The sequence below is a fragment of the Toxoplasma gondii genome, chromosome IX, assembly GCF_000006565.2.
Source record: "Toxoplasma gondii ME49 chromosome IX, whole genome shotgun sequence".
In the NCBI taxonomy this organism is placed as follows: Eukaryota; Apicomplexa; class Conoidasida; order Eucoccidiorida; family Sarcocystidae; genus Toxoplasma; species Toxoplasma gondii.
The window spans coordinates 759,000-783,287 of NC_031477.1; the positions used below are offsets into that span (position 1 = coordinate 759,000).

Consider the following 24,288-nt stretch of genomic DNA (forward strand, 5'->3'; position numbering starts at 1 on the left):
ACGAGGACACAGGAGGAACGATCCTTATTATGGCTCAGTGTGGAGGAGGTATCCTCGCAGAGTGATTAATTCCATGGTTAATACTTCTGCCAGACGCCAGCAGTTGTCGCCGAGCGCTCCCCCACCCTGATGTGCTCCCCAGCATGCTGACGAGGGAACAGTGAAAGAAATTACGTATGTGGATATGAATATCTGCTTCGTGTCATGAACTGTCTTCGGCAGGTCAGATGCGCAGGTGTGCTTTAGGCCCCAGCTTTGTTTTCTCTTTGCTGCGGAGAGAAAAAGAAAACAATGCAGGCTTTCCCCCCCTCCCTAGGAGGACAACGAAGATGTTCTGCGTATCGTCCTGCTTCGAAAGTCGTATCTAGTGATCAATTAGGTGTTTCTGAATTCGTGACTGCTGCAAAACAAAGGCACAAACTGCTCTGGCTCGATCCGAATCCACATGTACGCATGGAACCTTTCGAACGCGCTTGGACTCCACATCCACCATGCCTCCGTACTGTCGTCCCGGTGGAGGATAAATCGCGAGCACGGATTCAAGAAGCTGAGCTAGTACTCTATTCAGAAAAGAAGCAATGCACGACTGTTTCTTCGGATCGAAGGCCGACTTTGGTCGACGCTCTTCGCACGCAGAAGCATCGAAACGCACAATAATTCATGCCATGTTTTTGTAGAGAACCAGGTTCAGTTGCGAGAATTAACTTTTCCTACAGCCCTTTCATGTGTCTGCACACGTAACTCGAAAATATCCTGAAGTCCTGCGCGCTTTCTGTCCATATTCGGCGTCGTGACTAATTGCGGACAATCACAATACCGTGAGGCTGCTTTTTGCCACTGTGCCTCACTGACTTACCACACTTGTGACTCAGAGTGACATAATCTCATCTACGAGTACTGCGGCTGTCCGGCGACATGAGATCCAGGCACCGTATCATCTAGCTTAAGCTTTCGCTACGACCTACTTCTTAAGTCACACTGGAACAGCGAGTCGGGTGGTGATCTGTCGACAAACGGATGACAGCACCTGTTGGATGGTTTTTCTGCAATTACTATTCCGAGGTCACTGCCCCCCCTTCTCACTAAGGAGAAGGGTTGATCTTTCTATGCCTGTGACTTTCCCCAACCCACTCTTTTCTCTTACCCAACTGCCGCAGTTGCCGTCCTCTCAACTCCTGTGAACTTTGGCTGGGTTGAGTTTCGAGAACGAAATCCCACTACCCTCCGAAAAAACTGAAGAAGCTATCCGTGTCGGAAAAAACAACAATAAAACCTGAAAGATCTTTGCCCCAGTCACTCTTCGGGTCCCATCGGCCTCTCGTTTCTGAGATATGAACCGAAATGTCAATGTGTCCCTGGCAGATGTCCGCGTCCCGGCTAACGATGGATAAACTTTGTATCACCTCAACATCGTCACTCTCGCTGTACAGGTATCTAGATGCCGCCGACCACGTCAAGGTCCTGGTACAGAGACAAAGCGATGCTTTCTGTTTCACTGACACCACTGAAATAGAAAAACATCCGCATCTTGCATGTGCGCAAAACCGGGAACTGTGAATCCTTTAAGTTGTCCCTAGCGCGAACACCGCGCTGCTGCGTGTCAACCAGGTCAGCAAGACGCGAGTTGCGGTAGGACCCTCCATTGAGTGCACCAGTGGACGGACTTCGACATCCACTTTTCCGCGACATCTCAACCATTCTGTCGGCCGTAGAAGATGACAATGATCGCGACGACAAAACAAATGCATGAAGGGAGGGGTGAGAGGTTACATCCCCCCCTCATTTTGTTGCTGTGGTCGTTGGCTTTGAGGTGCTGGGGTCTGCACGGGTACGAGTGGCTGGACGGGCACCCGGACTGGAGGCGAAGTGCTGGCGGGTTGGGCGGTTGTTTTGGAAAAGGGGAGGCGGCCCCGAAGGAGGGAATACCAGTCTACGCGAACAAACGACAACTCCATATGTGATGTTTCGAGGTCTGCACTGCATTCTCGGAGGAGTTCACTGTAATTTTCTTCACGGGGGATAAAAGCGTTTCCGCTGCATGGGAGACGGTGCAGAATCTGACAGGAAGAACCCAATTTAAGGCCCGACACGTTTCAGCGGTTTAACACTTGTAGACACCCGAAGCCGTCAAACATTACCCCTTACAGTGTCATATCTGCATTTCGCGTAGAGTTTTTTCTGAACGTATCGCCGACGCTGTGCGATTTGGATTCTTCCGGCACCGCAACCGCCCTGTCCGGGGATCGTCCCGTTGACACTGCGTTCATCGCACACTGTGTTCTTGATCCGGGGGCCAGTTTATGTCTTAACACCATGGTGCGTCTACCGCAAGTCGGCGCGACCTTTTCTGGAGCTTTCTTTTCGTCGCCTCGTCTTCCTTTGGATTGCGTTGTGCAGCTGAGACTGTCACGTGTTTCTATAATGTGGTTGACTCTTCTACTACTCGCAAGTGCGTCAGAGCTCTACGGTTCCGTTCCGTTGTTCGCCACCCAGGGAGCCCTTGCATCTTCTGCAGAATCCAAATGCGAGGAAACGGAGACTGAGACGAATTGTATCTGCGGAAAGGAAGAAAGTAAAGCTAAGGAACTCCAGGCAACGCTATCTGCAGCAAAGTCGACGCTGCAGCTGCTCTGCAGAGCTGATCTAATATACGCACCAGGTCAGCTGAGCAACAAACAAGTTTGCCCAGAAAACATCTCAGACCTGACACAGTGCAGGAAATGTGACGGTGGCAGCGTCCAATACATCGATGTTACGTCGCTGCTCGCTGGCTCCACTGAAGCCATCAAATGGGAAGATTCGTTGGAAGAACAGGAAGGCGAAACGGCGAAGAGACTGAGCATTCCGCCAGCGAATCTCCCCTACAGCGACAAAAAGTTTATTGTGGGTTGCCTTGACAAAGAGAAAACAACCACTAAATGTGCACTGACTGTGTCGCTTGAGGCGAGGCCAACTGTAACAGAAAACCAGACCGTAACATGCGCCTACGGAGCCAGCAGCAACGAGGCGCATCAAACCATCAAGCTGAGCCCATCGAAAAACAGGTTCACTCTGGTGTGCGGCAGAGATGGAGAAGTTCTCCCGAGCGAATACGAGGACGTCTATTGTCCCAGTCAGGAGAAAGGGGATGCTGCCGCAGAATGTACTGGCAACTACACTGAGGTTATCCCGGCTTACGATAGCAAGTGGTGGGAACATGACACATACAGCAACACATTCAGTCTGCTGATTCCGGAAAGCGGCTTTCCAGCAAAGGAAACAAAACTGTTGATAGGATGCCAGAAGAAGTCTTCTCAGTTAGCTGACACAGCCAGGCAAGGTGCTGCACAGGCTTCTTCGACAGTCTGCAACGTTGACATTACGGTTGAGGGCGTACCATCATCAACGTCCTTGCCACAGCGCGTTGTTGGTCTGTTGTCCTGGGTGATGGGCTTCGGGACAATGTTGAGTGCATTTGGATTTGCGTGATGTGCGCCGAGTTAGGTGACTGGTAGTCTTATGTTGTGTAACGGCGTTGCCCTTGTGCGTAACACTAGAGTTGTAACAGGTCGAGTACGCGCTTGCGTTGTTAATCGAATGTCAGCCCCTAATGCGGGAATCTTTGTGATGTAAACGTTTTCCCTCATTAACTTTGGTCTTTTTAATTTTGGAACGGGGTTTGATCCGTCGCAGTGTGCCTCATTTTGGGGGGGCCGACGTGTTTTTTCCGAATAAAGCAGCAGTTGCTGCTTCTTCTTCGTATTTTCGTCGTGTTCCCGCTCCTGCTTATCTGTGAAGTATGCCAAACCGTCCGCAACGCTTGGATTTGTATTGTTTGTGCAAACACCTGTTTAGCACCGAGTGTAAAGTGAGACTTTTCGGTTCGGGAGCAGCCGAGTCGTGGCTGGTTTTTTTTACTGGGGGACTCATCTGCAAGTAGCGATCCATGCGGGAGAGCGATCTCTCCTGTGATTCGCATCCACAGAAAGCAGGACGTTTCTTGTCTCTTTATATTACGTTTTGAGGTGAACCGTCGTGCATCACCAGGTTAAAGAATGATCCAAATAGCGCTAGTCCCTACATGTCACTGTCGGTGATTTCACGAACGCCACTTTTGACAGCAGCGAAGAAACTCACCTCCTGTTCATCGAACCGCTTGTGTATCGTCTCAGGTCCATCTTCGGGGGGATCGTTTGGTGTGTAGAAGCGGAAAATCACACACACGCATGTGTCACTGCAATGTTATTCAACACAAAACATACCGCCGCAGGGAATCACCTCGCTACATTGGATGAGTGGAAACGTGCCCCTTCTTTTGCTGACTGCAGCTGATCTAAGATATTAAAATACTGGAGAAGGTGTCTGTGTGGTCTCAATGTTCCCCTGCGCACGGCCAATGCCAGGCGCCGAAAAGCAGGAACGTAGTCGTAAAGGTATTGTAGGCAATATAGATTGATGGAGGGGAACCTCCACAGGCTTGCGAGTTTCAGGGAGGGGAAGTCGCCGACCTTCAGTGTATGTTTCTTTCCCCGTTGTTAACTTCATGATCTGCTGCTCCCGCACAAAGGGGTGTAGGATGGAGAACTTCGTGCGCTCCATCAGAAGACAACTTCTAATCTGGTGTCGGATACTGGATTGCGAAAGTGAAGTCGCAGCAGCTTATTCATGAAGCACTGTGCTAACACATTTGTGCCACAGTGTGACTGTTCGGAGTCACACACTTATACGAGTGCAGGTATGTCATCTAACGAACGACCCTCAGGCACAATATTTTCTGGTGGAGGCGTCGCGTTCAGGTGCACGGTGGAACATCGAATTTGGTGACGGGCAGAGGGCAAATTGTTTGCGTTGTTGAGAGATCTTTTGTACCTTTCTGTGGGAGGAGGGGCCTTGTGTATGCTCACGCCCTTTTCCGAGTGCCATCATCCCTCTCGATTCTTTCGTGCTTCTTGAGCGTGGTGAACTCAGCTGGAAATTGACTGGCTTTGGCTCCTCACATAGCAACCCCGATACCGCCGGACCAATGTGAACCCACGTCTACAGATGAGAAATGAGAAGCGAAGAAAAAATACACTGATCCAGTCAGTCCTCTGGATCCCTTGTCCTCTTGTGTCCCTGACCCATGCCGAGCTGTGACCGAAAGCCAAAGTATCCGTGTCGACTTTCGAAGCAACCACCAGAAATCTAGTGGACCTCTCGTCATTACGTCCTTTGAAAGACCCTTTGCGGTCCTCTGTAGTCTAGACCGCTATTGTGAGCAGCGACAGGAGTTCAGAGAAAATGCTTGCTTGTTTTTTGCGGAATACTGCCTCCCTAACGAGCACGGAGTAGTGCCGCTGCTATGGGCAGTGGGTTGAATGAGGGATCCGTCCACGGCTGCTTATTGCTTTCTCTTGTGCACGCTCGACATACGTAACAAGTAGCTACACCGTGAGCCGTTGTTTGTTCAATCAAAAATATCTCATGGTACACGCAGGCGAGAATCAGTTTCTCTCGAACACCACATACTTTCCCTGGACCGGCGTCTTCACATGCCCATGTCCTTTCTTCGAATAACGGTGGACTTGAGCGAGGTCCTCACGAGTTTAGGCGGTCCACCAGTTTCTGAAAATAGCCAAAGAGCTGTGCGTATCCTACAAGCGAAGCGACTTTCCCCTCCTTTATTCCGTTTCTTGACAGCTGCCACTGTCAAGGTGCATCGCCGGTGTCTTGTCAAGGGGACCCGACCTGGTGGGTAACCGCTTTGCCTCAGTCCACCCGGCTCTGCCGAGGTCATCCGAGACATCGTTTCTCGAATCAGTTTAGAAAAGTGATGACGAATGCCAGGACAACACACAGTTGAGGTGGCACCGTAGTGTCCCACTTTTCTGTCTTATCAACTGCGCCAAGCCGCGAGAGAACACCCCCCAGGATGCGTGGTTGTCTTGGAGGGACAAGACAGCCCCGGCACGGAAAGAGTGGAGAGCTGTGCCACACACACTCGCGTTCCTGGAGAGATTGTTTTAGAATCCTTGCTTACTCTTTTTTTGGATGTACATGTTCCCTCTCAGCAGCAAAAGCAGAAGCCGGGATACTCACTGTGAGGAGGACGTGATGCCCAAGGTGTGTTGGCTTGACTCTTCCTCTTCCGATTTCCTTCCAGAACCAGCCCTCACAAGCGAGCACTTTGTGGGTGCAGCCACACGTACAATTCACGTATACGCTACCGCTTGATTCGTGGGCACTCTTGCACTGTGTTGCCATCCAACAACAAACCAGCAGGTAGCACCAAAGCAAGCACCAATTTCAACTCGTTGCATCCTTGCTCAGTGAACCAACAACCCCTTTTGTCAAACCATGGCGTCTGTGAGTCTGGGGAGCCCAGCGGCCACCAAGGCCGCAGCCTCGGCATCGCGGCCACCTGTGATGGGCGGAGTGCCAGTGAAACTTCACCTTGCGTCCCGATTAGGATTGGTCTCATTGCTGCTAGTCGCGACCACGGCAGGGCTATTGGGTTATCAACCCTCTTTTGTGACCCGGGCTGTCGCTGACGAGCCAGCAAAGAATTCAGCATGCGTAATAGAAGCGAACGGCGGCCAGACAACGTGTACGTGTGTTTCGACGGAAGAAGGAAAGCCGAAGGATCTTGCAGCAACACTGTCAGCAACTGCATCCGTTCTGCAGCTGGTTTGCGAATCAACATTAACATTCGCACCAGATGAAGCAGACAAGCAAGTGTGTCCAGCAGAGACGACGAACCTCCAGACCTGTGTCAGTAATGGTGACAGTAAGACATCCATCGATGTCACGAGCCTACTCACTGGCAACACAGAGGGCATAAAGTGGGAAACAGTTACTCGCGAGGCCCAAGGCACGACGAAGAAACTGAGCATTCCGCCGGCAAATCTCCCCTACACCGACCAAAGATTCGCTGTGGGTTGCCTAGACAGTGGCAAAACCACTACCAAATGCAAACTGACTGTGACCATTGAGGCAAGAGCAAGCGTGACACAAGACCAGATCGTCACATGTGCCTACGGAAAGACTAGCAATCAGAAACATCAAAGCATCAAGCTGAGCCCGTCGCAAAACAAGTTCACTCTGGTCTGTGGAAAGGATGGAGAAGTTCTCCCGACGAAATACCAGAGCACGTTCTGTGTCCGTAAGGACGGAGTAGATGCCAGGGCTGAGTGCAGCGGCAACTACACAGATGTTATCCCAGCTTACGAGACCCAGTGGTGGAAGCACGACGCAGCCCAGCACACATTCACTTTGGAGATTCCAGAGGGCGGTTTCCCTGAGAAAGAAACACAGATCATGGTTGGTTGCCAAAAGTCAAAGAAGGATGCTACTGGCACAGATAACGAGGTCAGAGAAGAAGCGTCATCCGAATCGCCGACAGTCTGCAGCGTTGATGTGACGATTGAGGCTGTCGCGTCGTCTGCGTCTTTGTCTGGAGGCGTGGCTGGGGTGTTCTCTTGGTTTTGTTCGGTCGGGGCTTTTTTGACAGTGTCATGTTTGATGATGTGAGCCGAGTCGGCGAGTGCGTGGAAATGTCCTTCATGAACGGGTGCATTGGATCGCGACGCAATGTGTTCAATAATGCTCACAGTTGGCGATGTGCCTTTCTCTTTTCTTTCTGTACTAAATATTGCATAGTTCGTCTCGACTCTAACTAAGAGCACAATTTGAACCTGCGGCTCTTTTCTGGCCCCGTGCCACCAGTGATGAGTCGACACACGTCTCGGAAATATTCACGAACACACGAATCACGCTTCAGACAATTGCCTTACAGTAAACCAGAAGGAAGTTGAGGAGCTCTGTCTACTTCAGAATGCTAATATGCGGCACGAAATGGAGAACCTCTGGACACGGCGAAAAAATGAATTTCGGGGAGAAGAGGACCCAAGGATGTTGACTCGTACTCCATTACGCCATTCGGATTTGCCGCTTGATGCTTTGTCGTAGTAATTTCTCGTGCTACACTAAGGCGATGTACCTTTCTTGTACCCGGGAGACATTCTCGCCGTATTTGGCTGTCAACGCATTGGCTTGTGCTGGTGTGCTCGCCTGTCCCCGGGCATATTCCAGGTGAAGTTGGACACACACGAGAGTCCCGGGATTTTTTGCGTGCGCGTATTAGGACAAAGGTAACTTAAATTGTTGCCTGCGCCAAACAAAAAAGGAACAGCGTCTTACTTTCCTCTGCTCCATCTCCTAGGTACCACCGTTGCTAAGCTGCGGCAAAGCCATCGTGGACAAAAGGAGCGTGCTGGATTGTAGAGTTGCAAAGCTGGCGGTTGCCCTGATGTGACAGCGCAGTTGAGATATCTGTTCGCGAACGATTTCAGGGAGTTACCGGGATGTGCCGAGGCCCAGCAGCTTTGTGCGATGTAAGGTGACACACATGCATTCCAATTTCCTGTCTCATTGAGTGCCGCGGTCGCACTGTTGTGCCCTGCTGGGTGCACCGAGTTGCCTCAGCGCGGCAATCCGTCACCAGAACAGAGCCGTGCCCGACGCTGAAGAGATAATTTAGAGTTTGTAGTGAAAATCTTGTTTCTTCTTTGGCCAATTTCATTATATCCATATCCCAGAAAAGGTGAAGGACTAGAGACCGGCTGTGGGGAAGACGCGACTGCCAGTTGTCCGTATTTGTTTTTCAACCTGCAGCAGAACCTGGCCCCAAAAAAACGGAGCCTTTGGACGCTGTCATCAGCGTTTGTCCAATGCACACAGTCTCCTACAGTGCTTACGGTGTTGCAATTTACTCTGCTCCAACATTATAATACCGAATACAACTGTAACAAGCCTATATTGAAACACACTGGGTGCTGCTTCAGTAAACCAACAACCCCTTTTTGTCAAACGATGGCGCCTGTGAGTCTGGCGAGCGCGGCGGCCGTCAAGGTCGCTGCCTCAGCATCGCGGCTACCTGTGATGCGCGTAGTGCCAGTGAAACTTCACCTTGCGTCTCGATTGGGATTGCTCTCATTGCTGCTGGTCGCGACCATGGCAGGGCCATTGGGTTATCAACACTCTTTTGTGACCCGGGCTGTCGCTGACGAGCCAGCAAAGAATTCAGCATGCGTAATAGAAGCGAACGGCGGCCAGACAACCTGCATGTGTCTTTCAACGCAAAGAACAGTGGAGCCCCTTGAAGCAACGCTGTCGACAACGAAGTCTTCCCTGCAGTTGGTATGCCAGTCAAGCTTAAAATTCATCCCCCAAGCACCAGACAACAACAAGCACGTATGTCCAGCAGACGTGGCTGTGCTGAAGCAATGCACTGGGAGTGGCGACGGCAACACATCTATCGATGTCACAACTTTGCTCGGAGGCGCCACGCAGGAAATAGAGTGGCAGAACGTTGAAGACGTGAAAGGCAGCACAACGAAGAAATTAATCATTCCACCAGCGAACCTCCCTTACGCCGAGCAGAGTTTCATTGTGGGCTGCGTTGATGCCGAGGGCGAACCCAAATGCAAGTTGACAGTAACTCTTGAGGCAAGGGCAAGCGTGACAGAAGACCAGACTGTCACTTGTGCCTACGGGAAGACCAGCAATCCAAAACACCAAAGCATCAAGCTCAGCCAGTCGCGAAACAGGTTCACTCTTGTATGCGGAAAGGATGGAGAAGTTCTCCCGAAAGAGTACCGGAGCAAGTTCTGTAAATTTGGCAAGGAACAAGATGCGTCCACCGCCGACTGCACTGGCAACTACACCGAAATCCTCCCAGTTTACGAAACGAAGTGGTGGGATTACGACCCAAGAAGCACCACTTACAGTTTGGTGATTCCAGAGGGCGGTTTTCCTGAGGAGAAAACAGAGATTATGGTTGGTTGCCAGAAGAGAGAGAGTGCTGAATCATCCGCCAAAGTCAAGGAAGAAGCTTCAGCTGATTCGCCGACTGTGTGTAGCGTTGACGTGACAATTGAGGGGGTCCCGTCGTCTGCGTCGTTTTTTCCTCGAGGCGTCGTGGATACCTTTTCCTGGGTTGTTGGCTTCGGCGCGATGTTGACTGCGTTTGATGTTTGGTGATGTTGTTGGACTTCCGTGGTGGAAAAAAATGTTCTAGGTAAAGGAAGATGACTGGAGTGTGGAGCGTCGAGTGCGACTGAAAGAAGCATCGCGATTCGCGAAGGCTGCTGCACAGTCAGGAAAGCCGCGAAACTCCACCTAAATGTGTGAGTCGTTTGATGACGCTCAACAGTCTTCACCTTTACAGGTTACGAAATCATGCCCGATTCTCTGTTGTAGTGACAATCTGAACTGCGTCTAACAGGCACGACATTCTCCGGCATGCTGGTCTCGGCCGAGTGCCGCATGCAGAAAAGTGCATTCCGTCAGCGAGGCCACAGAGCGTCTCCCAAACGTAGATGACATCTATTTCATGAGACCAGATTCTCACCCTCTGTGAGTCATTGGGCCTGTTGTGTTGTAGCAGGGAGACGGGAAGCCAGGCTCCGTAACCCGTGTGCTTTCTACACTCGTTTTTGCTCACAATGAAGGTGGTGTGTGGTCCTTTACAAGATCATTCGTTAATGCGCCTCACATCCTCTGCCCGCTAAAGAGAAAACGATGGTGGGTTACACAGACGATCTAGTTGACGGCTGCAACTTGAGAGTCTTTCAGTACACACAGTCTGCTCCGTCAAACAACGAACGAGTCGACCGTCGCGACCTTTTCTGAAACGCGGTTCCCCGCCTGGTGATTAGGACTTCTTCCATCTGTTCCCCTCTATGTTGCCGTCGGAAGTTTCGCTCGATGAACACACTTGCGAACAGGAAGTTCGACCGAAAGAGTCAGAAGACAAGCCGTGACGGCCGAGAGCAAGCGACACGGGGTCCCAAGGGCAGCTGACTCTCGATGGCTGAATGTCGCACGGAAGTCCGGTGTTTTTTCGACAAGCCAGAGAACTCGTGGTCCCCGCCATCGACTGTGCGTCTGTTCAACCTTGAAAAGAATCTCTGCAGCTGCGTTCGCCTTTCCTCACATGTCGCACTTATATGCGCTACGTAAAACGAAAGCAGCGGACCTTCATTCACCGCCGACGAAAAGCTGAGGCTCACACCCGCAACTCCCCAGTGGCTGGAAAGTGAAAGTTCTGCGTTTCTGAACCTTTGAGCGACACAGGCGAAAGAACGACAGGCGATTCTCGCAATACAAGAACGAACGCGCTGCGTCTCTCTGGCGATCCAATCTCTGCTCCGAAATCCTTAACCATGCGTCTTTTCCCCAGTACTTGCGTCCTTCGTCGTCCGTGCAGGACTGTCGGGGATAAACCCACACTTCTTCCACTCTCTGAAGCTGCAGAGGACGCAAAACAAACCCATGGCGACTCACACTGTGGAGAGTGATGATTCGACATCGTCTCGAGCGACGTGAGAGCAGGGACGAGAAAAAACACGAAGGAAGCCTTGCTTTCAACTTCGCGAAATTCACCCGGAGCTCCTGGAGACGAGAACGCGAAAAACCATGTTGCGAATGAATGTCTTCATGAGCCCAGAAAACACAGTGAAAGACGAACACAAGACCTGCGTTGTTAGTCTAGCGCTATACACGTTGCGCACAGAGGGGAAGCTCGTATTCATCGACCCAGTGACTTAAACGAAGTTCGCCAGTCCGAACCGACCGATTCAAATTCGCGGCGTCTTGTCTTACGTTGTGACGCCGAGTTCGCGTATCAGTCGTTCTTCAGCAGGGTCTTTGACAAGCTGCGCTGCGTCTTCTGAAAGAGGCGCCTCTCGGCTTTTCTCCTTCGACAAAAGGAAAGGACAGCGCCCATCCGCGTACCATATGTACCCCAAGTAGGTCACAGAGGCGTACGTGATCCAAGACTGGACTTTCTGAAGAAACAATAAGAAAAACAAAGACCAAGAAGATGCGGTGGTGCAAGGAGCAAGAGGAAACAGAAAAGAATTTCGCGGAGCAGCCGTTCACCAAGAGGAAGAAGTCCATGTCGCAGGAGACTCGGCGAAGAACGGCAATTAGGCACGGGAGAAGATTAGCCGAAGCTCGAAAAGGAGAAACACAAGAGGGACATCAGAGAGACAGGGGGGCAAGAAAGAAGGGGGGAGGTTTGAGCAGAAGAGACAAAGAAAAGAGAGAACGACACGAAGAAGACAAAAACGGCAACGAAGGCGAAAGTGAAAAGGAAGCGCTGACAGCAATCGTGAACGGAGAAGAGCGACAGGTGGAAGGGGAAGAAGGAGAGAAGAGCGGCAATAACACCTGAGAGTTTAAGGTCTCAAATCTCACAGTTAATCCAGTTGGCCGGATGATGAAAATGTCGCTGAGAATTTGACCGAGTCGTCTTGCCATTGTCGGCAGCCTTGTGTTCCTCTGGACAGAACTGAAAATCGACGAAGCACTCGATTCGCAGAAGTCTTGACTGCAAGATGTTTCCACCAAAGGGACGTAAACTACGAAAGAAGTTCGCCGTCGATCCAAGAGGAAAGGCGGCGGAGACTCGTCCGAGTTTTTCCCGGTCTTCTCCTGCTCCCTCGCCGAAAAAGCCACAACAGGGCATCTGAGGAGAAGAGCGACGAAGGGAAAGCAGAAGAAAAAGAAGAAGAGAAGCAAACGGGAGAAAGGAGGGAAGAAGGAAATGAAGCAGGAAGGAGACGCCTGAAAGGAGGGAGAGCGACGCAAAGAGACGAAGGAAAAACAAATAAGTACGGAAGAGAAGACTCTACGAGAAAAAAACGCCCGACGAACGCCAACAGAAGATGAGAACCGCACAAGAGATCTCAACAAAAACGAGATCAGCGTCAAGCCAGATCTGCGCTAGCGCGACAAGTCCAGGGTCTCGAGAACCGAGGAATCGGCGCGGGTGTTCTCTTGCCACCGTGTGCATGCCCGAAAGAGCATGGCGGCAAATCCCCGTTGTCACACGAAAAGCTTCTCTCGTTCAGCTTTAACTGAGGAAGAAGCCACGGAAAGAGACACGCCAGAGAGTGCCTGGGATTCCATTTGCTTGTCGCTGGTCCTCAATCGCGAACCGCGGAACCGGAAGGCGCTCTCTGCGACCATCACTGAGTCGCAAACGAAGGCAGATCTGAAGATCGAAGAAGAAAGCAAACAAGTCAGAAAGAGCGCGCGGAAACCATCTGCGTGTGTGCAGATAGCAGAGAAAAGCAGCCGCTGGACACCATCCCGGACTCGCTTACAAAAGGGAGAGCCGGTCGATGCTAGAGAATCTCCTCGGCATTCAGTGAATATCTTATCCGACGAGGGCGGGAAACCTCACTTGCAGAGACAAAGCTGCGCACAGAAAGAGCAGCGCCACTCCAGTTTCATAAAATGAGTTTTCATTCGTCTTCCTTGAAAGTGGAAGGCGGCCGAAACGAAGTCCTGCACTTCGACGACGAGGACGCAAGGGAGGGCAGAGGTGTCATGCACAGCAGGCGAGCGAAAAGGCTTTCGCAACGTGAGAACAGCGGCTCGACGTCCACATTCGAAACGTCTATTCTGTCAAAAACACGAACTTCATACCCTAATTGATTTCGTCGACATCTTCGTATATGCATGCACGCTTGTCTTTGTCGAGATGAACTTGACAGGAAAGTCCCGAAACTTGCGCTGCATGCAAGCGCCGAAAAAGGCCAGCCGCGTTGTCTCGCCGTGTTCCCGTCTGTGGTGTTTACCATCCGCAGAGAGGCTTTCCGTCGGCTTCCTTTCTTTGCTGGGAAGTTTTCTCCAAAACTCGAGTAAGAAAATGTAACTGAACAGTATTTTCCCCTCTCTCGTGGAAAAGCTCTCCGTCAAAAAGGAAAAAGTCTCAACAGCTAGAGGTCCTACTGGGATTTGAACCCAGGTAGGCGGATTCAGAGTCCGCAGTGCTAACCGCTACACCATAGAACCAAGAGCCGAGAGAGAGGCACTTGCCGATAGCGGAAAAGCATTCAAGAACTGGATCTTTCGGAATTGGTCTGGCAAAAACAGAGACGTTTCTGCTTCTACAGACTTTGCCAGCCCTTCGCTGCCAGCTTCTCTTTTAAAATCCCCTCTCTGCAGTGCGGGAAATCTTCAGGCAGAACTGCGATGTTAAGTGCACTAAACCCTCGAGGATCAGGGGCTCGCGGGCACTGACAGAAACAAGTGTTCTCGATTTCGCTTTTTTCGCTTTCCCACGAGTAATGTTCCTTTCTGTCCATGGAATGCCGCTGAGCTTTCGCTGTGCCTGCAAACAGTTCGTAGAATGTTCCGACCACCGGGAAGCAGAGAGCCTGGACTAGGGAGCAGCGCACCGGGGCACTCTCGAGACTCTCTGTTCACAGGACAAGGCAGGTTCCTAAAAAATACGCGTCTCGATACACAGCAGTTGATCTGATTGAGAGGCAGTTCGTGGTACCCGACTGACATGCGGATTCATCTTGCATCAATGCGTACAGCTGGGCAGGTCCGAGACGGGTGGTTGTGGCCAATCAGGTCCGTCGCCTTCTTTCTGTCTGCGTCGACTCTGCTGACTTTCGTCAGTGATGGTTTCCCACATCGCCTATGTTTTCACTGCATACTCTCTGGACTCCTGTCTCCACTCGTATTTACAAGAGAACACAACTGGTCAGAGGCACCCACGATCAGCCCCGTCGGTCGGAGTCTGTCCTGACTTCACGGCTCGTCGTCAGCCCAGGAGAACAGCCACCAGTGTCGGTTCCCGCGCGTATTTCAGCTCCTTGCTGCTCTGTACTGCATTGTGTCTTGCCTTCTGTGGCGTTGATATCGCTCTGTGTATCTCTCCTCCTCACACTTAAATACATCTTTTCCAGGTGTGTGGAAGGGGAGTCAGCAGACAACTCTGAAAACCACATCCGATTGCTTCACCGACAAACCTTACTTGCTTCCTTTATCTGCAGGAGCCGCCACACCCGCGACAGAGTTTCAGAAACGTGGACACACGCCTGTGTCGGTCTCTTTCCTTGTAAACGGTTGAAAGGACTTGCCGGTATTCCAGGTGTCGGCGTCGCAGGCCGACTGCGATTTCGCTTTTTCGCGTAGAGTTCAACAGATCGCACAAGGTGCTGTGCAACAGCCAACGCGTTTCACACGAACCACGAGTGGAGGAGGCGTTTTTGCCAGCGGCCAACAACTAGTTAGACAGGTCCCAGCGGAATACCGTGGTTTCCGTACGCTGCGCGTCAACCGTTGTGCTGAAGACGAGTTCTTCACAGGTGCCCATTTAGTATCCGTCGCTTATTTCGCACCTCAAAGACGAGGTCGTTCTTAAGCGACATGCAGACTCAAACACTGAATGTGTGACAGTGTACCCTGTAGCTGTAGAACCTCGTTTTCTTCCCCTAAGATAAGACGCCGCCACACATGGCAAGCACGTGGAAGGGAAAGAGACTTCCGTGTCCACTGAGAACTCGAAAAAGCGTTTGTTTAGTTCCTCAAGTTCCCTGTTTCTCGAAGAAAACTGCGACGAAGGCTGGACTGAGAGAATTCTCTGAAAGTACAAGAAGTCGGATGTCGCGTCAGTTCTCAGAAAGTCGAATCCCCCACACGTCGCTGTCTGCAAGCGGCTCTGGAGTGGCAAGCGACGGACACTGCAGGTTCTGTGAGAGACCGCTTTCAGTTACTGGTTAGGTCGCATGGCACCTCGTTCTTTAAGAGAACATGGGCGTCGAGAACTGAAGTGTGTTTCCCCAAAGAAAGGACTGAATCGCCGGGAAGCTAGCGTCCCTGGTGTGCTTTTCTGTGAGGGTGAACGGTGCTTGAAAGGCGTTTCCGCTTCCCGCGGAGTGTCGTCTGAAGCCTTTCTAAGACATAGAGACACAGAAAGGGAAGATCTCGAGTCCACATCTGAACTGCGAGGACTGGCGACGCGCGAACGTATGCCCGGGAGCGGAGTGGTTTTCCGGTGAATCAGGCGGACTCCTATTGTCCTCACAAGACATGTTCTGTCGCTGCGGACTCGGACTGCGTTTTAAAAAATCAGATCGGAGTCCTTCACTGCCGTTCTTCATCCAGTGGACATTTTTTTTCACTGGAGCAGAGCGGCTACGCGAGACCGTGAACGATGGCACGCCGTGGATCTCTCCACACTCTGTTCTTCCCCTGAAAAGATCGAGAGGAAAGAATCGCGTCGCATGCACTCAGAAGCGGGGACGACGGGGAGATCTGTGTGAAAAAGTTCGAGGAAAGAACAGGACCTCTCACAAATCGACGACACAACCACTGCCTGTGGCCGTTCAAAGCCGCTGGGTTTCGCCTCCGGAGAAAAAACGGCAAAGACGCGAACGTATACAGCCGCGAGTCTGCACATGTGCGGGGTAGCACTGTCTCGTCTGTGAACCAGATTTTTCTCTCAGACACAGTGCCGCCTCACGGACTCCACTATCCTGTTCTTCCTCACCGCTGCGGGCCGGAAACCTCCGCTTTCGTACTCCAACGTCGCTGTTTCCTTGACTGCGCCTGCTCTCTCATGTTCGCATTGCAGCTCATGCGTCGGTTTCTTCTCGCAAAAGAGTCAGACTGCCGACTCGGTGCCTTGACTCGACCCACAACAAAGACGCGCGAGTCGTTTCTCTCCGTCCACTGGTGGGGACTCCGTTCGTCTGCTTTCTCCTGCGAACTTGACCGCGTGCAGTCTCTCCTTCAAATGACAACGCCCAGTTCCCCCTTCCTTATTTACGCTCCGCCGTCTGTCTCTGCCTGCGTCTCGCCAGCCGCAGCGTCGCCCTCTCCCTCTTCTCGTCCCCGCAGCTGTCCGGCCTCCGCCGGTGACGCGTCGTCTTTCTTCAGCTGGTCACCTCCAGGTCCTGTCTCTCGCTCTGTTTCCTCGACTTGGCGTACGCACATCACCTGCTTACGCAGAGGCGGCAACTCCTCTCGCTCGTGTCTCTCGAAGGACGAAGCAGAGGAAGGCGACCAAGAAGAAGAGGTCGGATTCGCGGAAGAGACGGCTTCTGCGCAACAGTCCGCCTCCTTCAGCCTCGACGTGGAGGCCGCGAGAGTCGCGACGGAACTCCCTCGTCGCCTAAAAGAGTGCAGACGAGAAATCTGGGAACCTGAGTCCATCGTCGACGACCGGTAGCTCCGCATATTAGGTTTTAGATCGACCAGAATCGCCGTCATGTTGTCGCACCCATACTCGAACACGGCTGGGTTCGGAGACAGCAGACTGTCCAAGAGATCCTGCAGGATCTGAGACAAATCCGGCGTCTCCTGGACCACACACATACACAAAAACGTGCACTGAACGTCCAGAACAGAGACAGTCCTTCTCCACACTCTGCAAAGACTTCCTCTCACTTCTCTGTTGGAAAAAACATACGCTTCCAGAGATCTACACAAATAGACATCTGCCTACACATACACCGACGTCACTCACCTACACAGATATACATGTAGAAGCATCCAGACGCAAATCCAGATGTCCGGCCACAAACGCATCACGCAACATCCACTCTCACCAAGCCACACACAAACAACATGTATACATATATATATATGTATATACTTATATATATATATATACTTGTATGCATAAACAAATGAGGACATGCGTCGAAATGCGCTCCAGAGCTACCCACACGCTTGTATCTACATCTGCACAAGTATCGCTCGGAAGAAACAGAAAAGAGCTTTTAACTCCGGAAAGAAAGCAATCTGAAGTGCTCGCGCGCTGCGTGACTGCACGGCAAAAAAACCCTCAAGCCATGTACCTCGATGCGCTTTCGAATGAAGTCGACTACCTCCTGAGAGCTCAGCAGTTCCCAAATGCCATCGCAGCCGATGATCTGAAGAAAAAACAGAACCCTCTCGATACTCAGTTTCTATTTCATACGTAGACGCATGCATACGGAGTCCACATAACCTCATATTTATACATATACATATATATATATACATATATATATATATATGCGTATATGCCTTCTTGTAGATGGATCGTGTACGAGAACACAATGAAGCACACCGCATACGTACACATTTAGACATATGTATATCGAACGTTTGCAATAGGTAAGTATCTATATATCTATTTACATATATATATATATATATATATATATATGTATACATCTACAGTTATATAGATGTAGACAGAGAGGTGTGTGTGATAATTTGACTTACAAGGAACTCGTCTCTCGCCGCGTCTCTGTGTACACTGACGACGTCGGGGACTGCAGAGACGATCTGTTTTTCGGGTGGCAAAGTCGAGTCTTGTTTGTAGACAAGGTCCCCCAGAGCGCGACTTAAATTCAAGTTGCCGTTTACGCGACCCATTTCCAAGTACCCCCCTGCCGCGTAGATTCGAATCTGGAAGCGAGTGCAGACAACAAAGAGAAAACGAAAAATAACAAGGCAACAACACACAGCGCCCTGGGCCATGCCCCCCCACTCACACACAAAAGACACGAGAGAGAAAACAAGGAAGAACAAGAACAGGATAGGATCCGAGGGAGAAGGAGAGGCAGGTCAAGAGGGAGAAGGAGAGGCAGGTCAGGAGGGAGAATGAGGAGAGGCAGGTCAGGAGGGAGAAGGAGAGGCAGGTCAAGAGGGAGAATGAGGAGAGGCAGGTCAGGAGGGAGAATGAGAGGCAGGTCAAGAGGGAGAATGAGGAGAGAAAGGAGACACGAGGAGGAACAAGGAGACTCCGAAAGAGATCAAGAGAGACGACACAAGCACAGAGACTTGGCGAGAGGGGGAGAGAGTCCAGAAGGAGAAAAACACTAGAAAAAAACGGGAGGTAAGACGACGTGAGGAAGGTTGAGTGAGGAAAAGAGCAATGACGAAGCGATGCAGAAAGAGACGCGAGAAGTCGGAAGAGGGAACGAATTTGAGCTTACTCTTTCTTCAGGAAGTTGAGGCTTGTGATCTCGTGAAAGCTCCACCGCCTCGTCGCCTCGACAAAGCACGCACCTTGAATCTCCGACATTTCCGACGATAATCCACGAAGGCTGAAAAGACGAAGAAGAAAGCTGAAGCCTTTCAGTGAGAACTCCATGTACACCCGTGAGAGTCCACGTGTGTGTGGTGTGCCTCGATGAGCACAAAAAGGAAGAAATGTCTCTGTTTATCTGCATGTACATACATATTACAGGGATGCATGCGAATACGAGTACTGGTGACTCTTGAGCACCCGCCGAGGAACCATACCATCAGCGATACCGCCATGAACAAGTCCATTTGTACTCAGAGCAATACTTCATTTTTCAAAGAAGATCGGGCAGCAAGCAACACATAGATATCCCCCTATGTAAATATGAAAATGCATGCAATCGACGTTGCGCAAGTCTTTGCATGTGACCCCGGAGGAGCTGCACGCTTATATCCCCTCTGGCCGTACCGTGACGAAGACAGTGATGGCGGTGCATCCGGCGAGACTCGCAAGTGACTTTAACGGATTCTGCGCGTTCCCTGCACCTGCCCTGAAGAATCTCCCCACATTTAAAGAGTTCCTCACGGCTTCCAGGAGGCCCGCGAAGGACGCCCGAAAGCCCCTAGCTCGGCTCGGCTGGAGAGACCCCGCATGCGCAGTCTCTCTCGCTCCCGGCCTACTGGAAGAGCTGCTCCGGTCTGCCGAGACTGTTCCCTCTCTGGCCGCGATCATTTCTGCGGGAGGGAAGGCCGGCGCAGCAGCGACAGCAACCTCCTCAGGAGCCCCAGGAATCTCTGCGTCTCCTCTCGAATCGCTCCTGTCTCCACCAAGAAACACACCGGGAGGCGCTTCGTCGGGCGCGCGGTGCTCCGGAGACTCGAAGAGGCGCAGGCGCGGGCAGGACCTTCTCTGCGACGCGTCCGCGCCTCCGGCGACGCCTGCTGCGGGGCTTCGCGGCTGAGGTATGAAGAAGCCGTCGGAGGAGCTTTCGGAATCAAACGCCGTCGCTCCCGCCGACCCCCCACACGCTTCTGAGGGTGTCTCCGCTGTCTCCTCGTGCCTCGCGCGCTCCGCACTGTCCGCGAGCTCTTCAGGCTTCTCCGCCGCCTCGCGCACCGGCGCGTTGGGCTCCCAGCTCGCGGGTCGGGAGACTCCGCGTTCGGGCGCCTCTTCTGGGGTTTCGGATCCGCCGCGTTTGTCGCCTTCGCCCAGCGAGCCCCCGAAGGAGAAGGTCCGGTTGACGAGGCCGCTTCCAGAGAGACGATTGAGGCGGCGAGAGAAGGATCCGTTCGAGCCCAAGACGAGGGCGTTCTGCTCCAGTCTCAGGCGATGCGTGGAGGGATGGTGGGCGAGGTGATGCAGTTCTTCTTGGCAAGAAGCCTCGCGCAACTGCTCGTCGACCTCCAAGTACGCGCCCCGCAGTGCCGCGCCGTAGTGACCCTTTCGAAAGCCGTCCTGCGCCAGCAAGGCTTGCGGCAGGCGTTCCGCCGCGAATCTGAAGAGACGCGCGGGTGTAGCATGCAAGCGTTGATTCGCCGAATTCACAGCTACGCGGGGAAAGGAAAAGGAAACGCGCGGGCAAAGCGGAAGAGAGGAGAGCGCAGAGAAAGAACGGTCGAGAGCAGACACGGAAAAGGAGACAGCCTCGCGAGAGCAGAACAGGGAGGAAAACACAAGAGAAACCCAAGACACAAGTGAGAAGGAGAAGAAACTAGTAACGAGACACACGAGCAACGGCCCCCCTCCCTCCCTCTTGTGCACCGTTGGGATAAAACCATCTGGTCAAAAGAAACTCTGCAAACAAACAAACAAACAAACAGATCCCCACTCACGACCTACCTCGCCACATGGGCGCCGCCATGGCCGTCGAATACAGCGAAGAGAGCGAGCTTTACGTCTCCGGTTTCGACGTCCTCCGGAATCGCGTCTTCCTCCTCCGCGATCCCCTTCTCCTCCTCGCCTGCAGACGACCGGCGCCTCCGGCGGAAGCTTCTGCGCGCGGCGCCTCCTCGACAGACTCCGTTCTTACGTTTCTCTTCCTCTTCTCCTCTGAAGACAGCCTTCTCCTCCTCCTCAGCGTTCACCTCCACTGAGGCTCCGACAGGAATGCCGCCCACAGTTCCGCTGGAGCGTCTCTGGGCGCGACCGAGTCGCTTCACCATCGTCGCCTCGCCCCACTGGAAGTAGATCTTCTCGTCGGGCCCCACCGCCAGGGCGCTGGAGCCCAGAAGGCCCGAAGCGGAGGCGGAGGCGCCCGTGGGGCCTTCGGCGGAGGGGCTCCGGGGCTGGGAGGCGCGCGAGCTGGCGCGGACGGGCGACTCCGCGGGTGTCTCCGTTTCGGGCCCGAGGCGCTTGGGGCCCGAAGAGGCGCGCGGGGGCGACTCCGCGGGTGTCTCCGCTTCGAGCCCGAGGCGCTTGGGGCCCGAAGAGTCGCGGACGGGCGCTTCGCGGTCGGCGCCGAGGGAGGCTTGGGCGAGACGAGGGCAAGTCTTCGCGTAGAGAACCAAGTGCGAGTCCTCCATGCTGACGCGCCAGCCCTGCATGCTGCATGTGCTCCATCGGAGATTCATCGCTGTACACACACCACTCGTCGTCTCCTTCGAGGAGTCCGCAGCGGACAAGTACGCCCCCATCTTCAGTGCAAGAAGAGATCTGGAGGAGAGACCGACTCAACTTCTGCGGGAGAAACGCGACCTCAGGCGAGACCAGACTCCAGCAGAGGCAGACACCGCGCGAGCAACAGAGCAGAAAAGAGAAAGAAAGAGAGAAAAGAGAAGAGGAGGAGAAGAGAAAAGAGAAGAGGAAGAGAAGAGAAAGAGAAGAGGAAGAGAAGAAGAAAGCGAGGATCGACTTCGTGGCGTCTGTTGTCTCTGCGATCCGCCTCGAGCGCATCTCCGTTGCAGACACACCCGTGCGAGATGAGCGCGAGAAGATGCGTCAGAACTCGTTCTTCCCTGAAGTCCCGATCCACTTCAGAAAAAAGAACAGCAGGTGAAAGGCCAGACGTTCCCGCAGCCTCGCGCTGACGCTTCGGTGTACGTACACACGAGGCGGTGTGTTCAACGCACTCACGGCCACAGACGACGCTTCTCGGTGCGTCTTTGCGAGAGACACGAGAGACGGACAGGAAAGAAAGGAGTACGGAAGACCGAGAGAGAACGAAGAAAAAGGAAAGGACGGTCCTCACGGCTTCCCTGGGGAACGCCCCCGAGGTCGGCCCTGTCTCCCGTCGTCCATCGATGCGACAGGAAGCAGCCGAACCTGAACAAAGCAGAGGAAACGGGGACGGAGACGACCAGAGAAGAGAAGCGCGGAAGGAGACCAAGAAAAACGCAGAAGCACAGAGGGGGAGGAGGTCCGGCAAGACGTCTGGCAGCTCAGAGGAAGAAAGCAGAGACGAACAAAACTTTCTTTCCTTCGTACTCGCGAAAGGAAAAAGACGGATGCTCCTCCCTCGCATCCAACTGGCCACCAAGAAGCAGCAGCGCAGAGAGCAGACACGCCGCAGGACGCGAAAAAACGCGCAGAGAAACGAACGACTGCACGGAGGAAACTAGATCAGGAGACGAAGCGAGGGAAACAAGAGAGAAAGCAGTCGAAACAGAGAGGAGAGCAAGGCGAGAGCCCAGAAATCAAAGAAAGAGACGGGAGTTCGCAGAGAAGTCCGCGCCCCACCGGGAAGAGCAAACGCAGCTGGCTTTTTCTGTCTGGCACCTCACAGTTTTGCCACAAAACGAGGAAGGAGGCCTGAGAGTCTCGGGGGAAAAAGAACTCAATGGGCAAGAGCGATTCCGCCCACGAAAACGAGAAACGCGCTTGCTCGCAGACGGCGCAGGTGCGCGGGGCGTTGCGTCGTGTCGTCTCGAGTGACTTGGCTGCAGGTCGACTTCCTCGAAATTCAAGTTCCAACGACGCAGCGAGAACCGTGCGCTTTTGAAAAAGAAAACGCGAGAAAAAAAAGGCACACAAAGAGCGCGAGAAACGGAGGCGAACAAAGACTCAACAGCGTCTCCCAGGGGAAAACACGGTTGGAGTGTACAGACACCGCGTCAAGGCAGGCCGCCCGCCTCAGTTGCGCCTGTGGCTCGCGAAAGCAGCTTTTTCGCGAGAGAAGACGCGCGAGACTCGCCAGAATTGTTTCGCGAAGGCTCCGCTTTCTCTTCGACGAGAACCTGCACTTTCTTCTCCGCGACACAGGCCGTCTGCTCCACGCGAATGCACACCGCAGCAGGGTACGCGAAAGCACACGGTGGCGCGCGCTGTCTTCGAAGGCCGCGACCCGTCTTCGCGTTTCTCCTGTTCCCCGTTTTTTGACTTCCGTGTTTTCTCTCCAAACGTGGAGACCCACCTCTCGTCCATACCGAGTGCCTCGCCTCAGAGCGTCAAAGTTCTAAACATTTTCCACGGAGAAACCTGGAGCATCCCGGAAGGCCGGCAACAGGGGAAGCTCAGTGTTTCGTTTGACGTAAAGAACAGGGTCTTTGCTCTTGTGCAAGGGCAGGACAGAAGAGAAGGAGAAACGCGGGAGACAATCCTCAGCTCCGAGCAGCCTCGCCAGAGCTGCAGTCGACAGAAGCTCGCGCTTCACCGAAACGCTCGCAGTGAAGTCGAGGAAGCGGGGAAACACATTCGCATCAAGCATACATACGCGTACGCAGGCCCTGCACAAGTTTAGACGCATGCATGGAACACAGAACAGAGGAAGCTGCTGCCAATTTGTGTATGCATGCGTAGATGCATACCTGTGCCCTGTAGACAGAGAAAGCTACTGTTCATTGTGTGTTTTCATACATGCATATGTATAAAAATATCGATATATATATGTATAGATGGACGAATGTGTAGATGCACCATGGTAGCTGAAAAAAACTGTATTTCGTGTATATGTATGTATATGAGCATGCGTAGTTATATGTATGATATATATGTAGACTCATGAAACAGCGTTGTGTAGATATATATATATATATATATGTCTGTTTCCTTGAAGGCCGCAGAGCTATATGAATAACGGTGGCGGCGCAGTCGCAAGTCTGTACAGGTGTGTCAGTCCACTGTGCGACTCGAGAAACGGTGCTTTTCTAGGTACAGATTTGCGTGGTGTCGCGCCCTGTCACGATGCAAAGAATAAATTCTTCTCGCCGCCGCGTTGAGGGAAGAAATGAGAAACGCAGAGGTCTCTCTGCAAGCAGGCAGTGGAAACACAGATGGGGTGGCAAGATAAAATCCATTAATTCAAGGATTCGTTTGTTTCTGTGGAGCGTGTGTGGGGAAATGTGGAGACAAAGAAATCTTGATTCGAATCGCAACATGTGCGTATCCGACTGTGCAGCGTTGCTCAGATCTTCCCTAAACACCATAGGACCTCGCTGTGTTTCCCCAGTCCCCTTCCTTTTTTTTGGAAAACATCACGTACAAAAGGAAATCCACGTCAATGTACATGCGAGGCATCAGTTCTCGTCCCCCCTCCTGCTTCTCTCTTGAGATGCTCTCGTCTCCGT

The 24,288-nt window shown here is 52.6% G+C and overlaps 5 protein-coding genes and 1 non-coding gene across 6 annotated transcripts; 3 read left to right on the forward strand and 3 right to left on the reverse strand.

The window, feature by feature from the left end:
* Positions 1 to 1,690: 1,690 nt before the first annotated feature.
* Positions 1,691 to 3,903, forward strand: SRS38C (SAG-related sequence SRS38C). Its single transcript, XM_002368752.2, has one exon. The coding sequence runs from the start codon at positions 2,314 to 2,316 to the stop codon at positions 3,466 to 3,468; it is 1,155 nt and encodes a 384-aa protein (XP_002368793.2). The 5' UTR covers positions 1,691 to 2,313; the 3' UTR covers positions 3,469 to 3,903.
* A 2,071-nt stretch (positions 3,904 to 5,974) lies between these two features.
* SRS38B (SAG-related sequence SRS38B) lies at positions 5,975 to 7,626 on the forward strand. Its single transcript, XM_002368751.2, has one exon. It carries the CDS (start codon positions 6,316 to 6,318, stop codon positions 7,486 to 7,488), a length of 1,173 nt encoding a protein of 390 aa, XP_002368792.1. The 5' UTR covers positions 5,975 to 6,315; the 3' UTR covers positions 7,489 to 7,626.
* An 897-nt stretch (positions 7,627 to 8,523) lies between these two features.
* On the forward strand, positions 8,524 to 10,457 carry SRS38A (SAG-related sequence SRS38A). The gene has a single exon (XM_002368750.2). It carries the CDS (start codon positions 8,830 to 8,832, stop codon positions 9,997 to 9,999), a length of 1,170 nt encoding a protein of 389 aa, XP_002368791.1. The 5' UTR covers positions 8,524 to 8,829; the 3' UTR covers positions 10,000 to 10,457.
* Positions 10,348 to 13,534, reverse strand: TGME49_267120 (hypothetical protein). Its single transcript, XM_018781456.1, has 4 exons — positions 13,131 to 13,534; positions 12,220 to 12,490; positions 11,623 to 11,807; positions 10,348 to 11,268 (listed from the first exon to the last, which is right to left on the reverse strand). The coding sequence occupies exons 1-4, from the start codon at positions 13,169 to 13,171 to the stop codon at positions 11,178 to 11,180; spliced, it is 588 nt and encodes a 195-aa protein (XP_018636245.1). The 5' UTR covers positions 13,172 to 13,534; the 3' UTR covers positions 10,348 to 11,177.
* Positions 13,535 to 13,752: 218 nt separating this feature from the next.
* On the reverse strand, positions 13,753 to 13,824 carry TGME49_267110. The gene has a single exon. It is a non-coding gene; the product is annotated as a tRNA-Gln (tRNA).
* Positions 13,825 to 14,508: 684 nt separating this feature from the next.
* Positions 14,509 to 23,536, reverse strand: TGME49_267100 (protein phosphatase 2C domain-containing protein). The gene is made up of 7 exons (XM_018781455.1): positions 20,627 to 23,536; positions 19,256 to 20,282; positions 18,756 to 18,866; positions 18,040 to 18,225; positions 17,628 to 17,702; positions 16,316 to 17,127; positions 14,509 to 16,017 (listed from the first exon to the last, which is right to left on the reverse strand). Exons 1-6 carry the CDS (start codon positions 21,418 to 21,420, stop codon positions 16,591 to 16,593), a joined length of 2,730 nt encoding a protein of 909 aa, XP_018636246.1. The 5' UTR covers positions 21,421 to 23,536; the 3' UTR covers positions 14,509 to 16,017; positions 16,316 to 16,590.
* Between the last annotated feature and the right edge of the window lie 752 nt (positions 23,537 to 24,288).

Coding starts and splice junctions, on each gene's coding strand:
- SRS38C (XM_002368752.2), top strand. CDS start 2,314: ATGGTGCGTCTACCGCAAGTCGGCGCGACCTTTTCTGGAGCTTTCTTT.
- SRS38B (XM_002368751.2), top strand. CDS start 6,316: ATGGCGTCTGTGAGTCTGGGGAGCCCAGCGGCCACCAAGGCCGCAGCC.
- SRS38A (XM_002368750.2), top strand. CDS start 8,830: ATGGCGCCTGTGAGTCTGGCGAGCGCGGCGGCCGTCAAGGTCGCTGCC.
- TGME49_267120 (XM_018781456.1), bottom strand. CDS start 13,171: ATGCCGAGGAGATTCTCTAGCATCGACCGGCTCTCCCTTTT. Junction 12,491..13,130: donor ATCGACCGGCTCTCCCTTTT/GTAAGCGAGTCC, acceptor TCTTCTCCTCAG/ATGCCCTGTTGTGGCTTTTT. Junction 11,808..12,219: donor TCCGGCCAACTGGATTAACT/GTGAGATTTGAG, acceptor TTGTTTCTTCAG/AAAGTCCAGTCTTGGATCAC.
- TGME49_267100 (XM_018781455.1), bottom strand. CDS start 21,420: ATGGGGGCGTACTTGTCCGCTGCGGACTCCTCGAAGGAGACGACGAGT. Junction 20,283..20,626: donor GGCGGCGCCCATGTGGCGAG/GTAGGTCGTGAG, acceptor GCGTCTCTTCAG/ATTCGCGGCGGAACGCCTGC. Junction 17,128..17,627: donor TCATTCGAAAGCGCATCGAG/GTACATGGCTTG, acceptor TGTGTGGTCCAG/GAGACGCCGGATTTGTCTCA.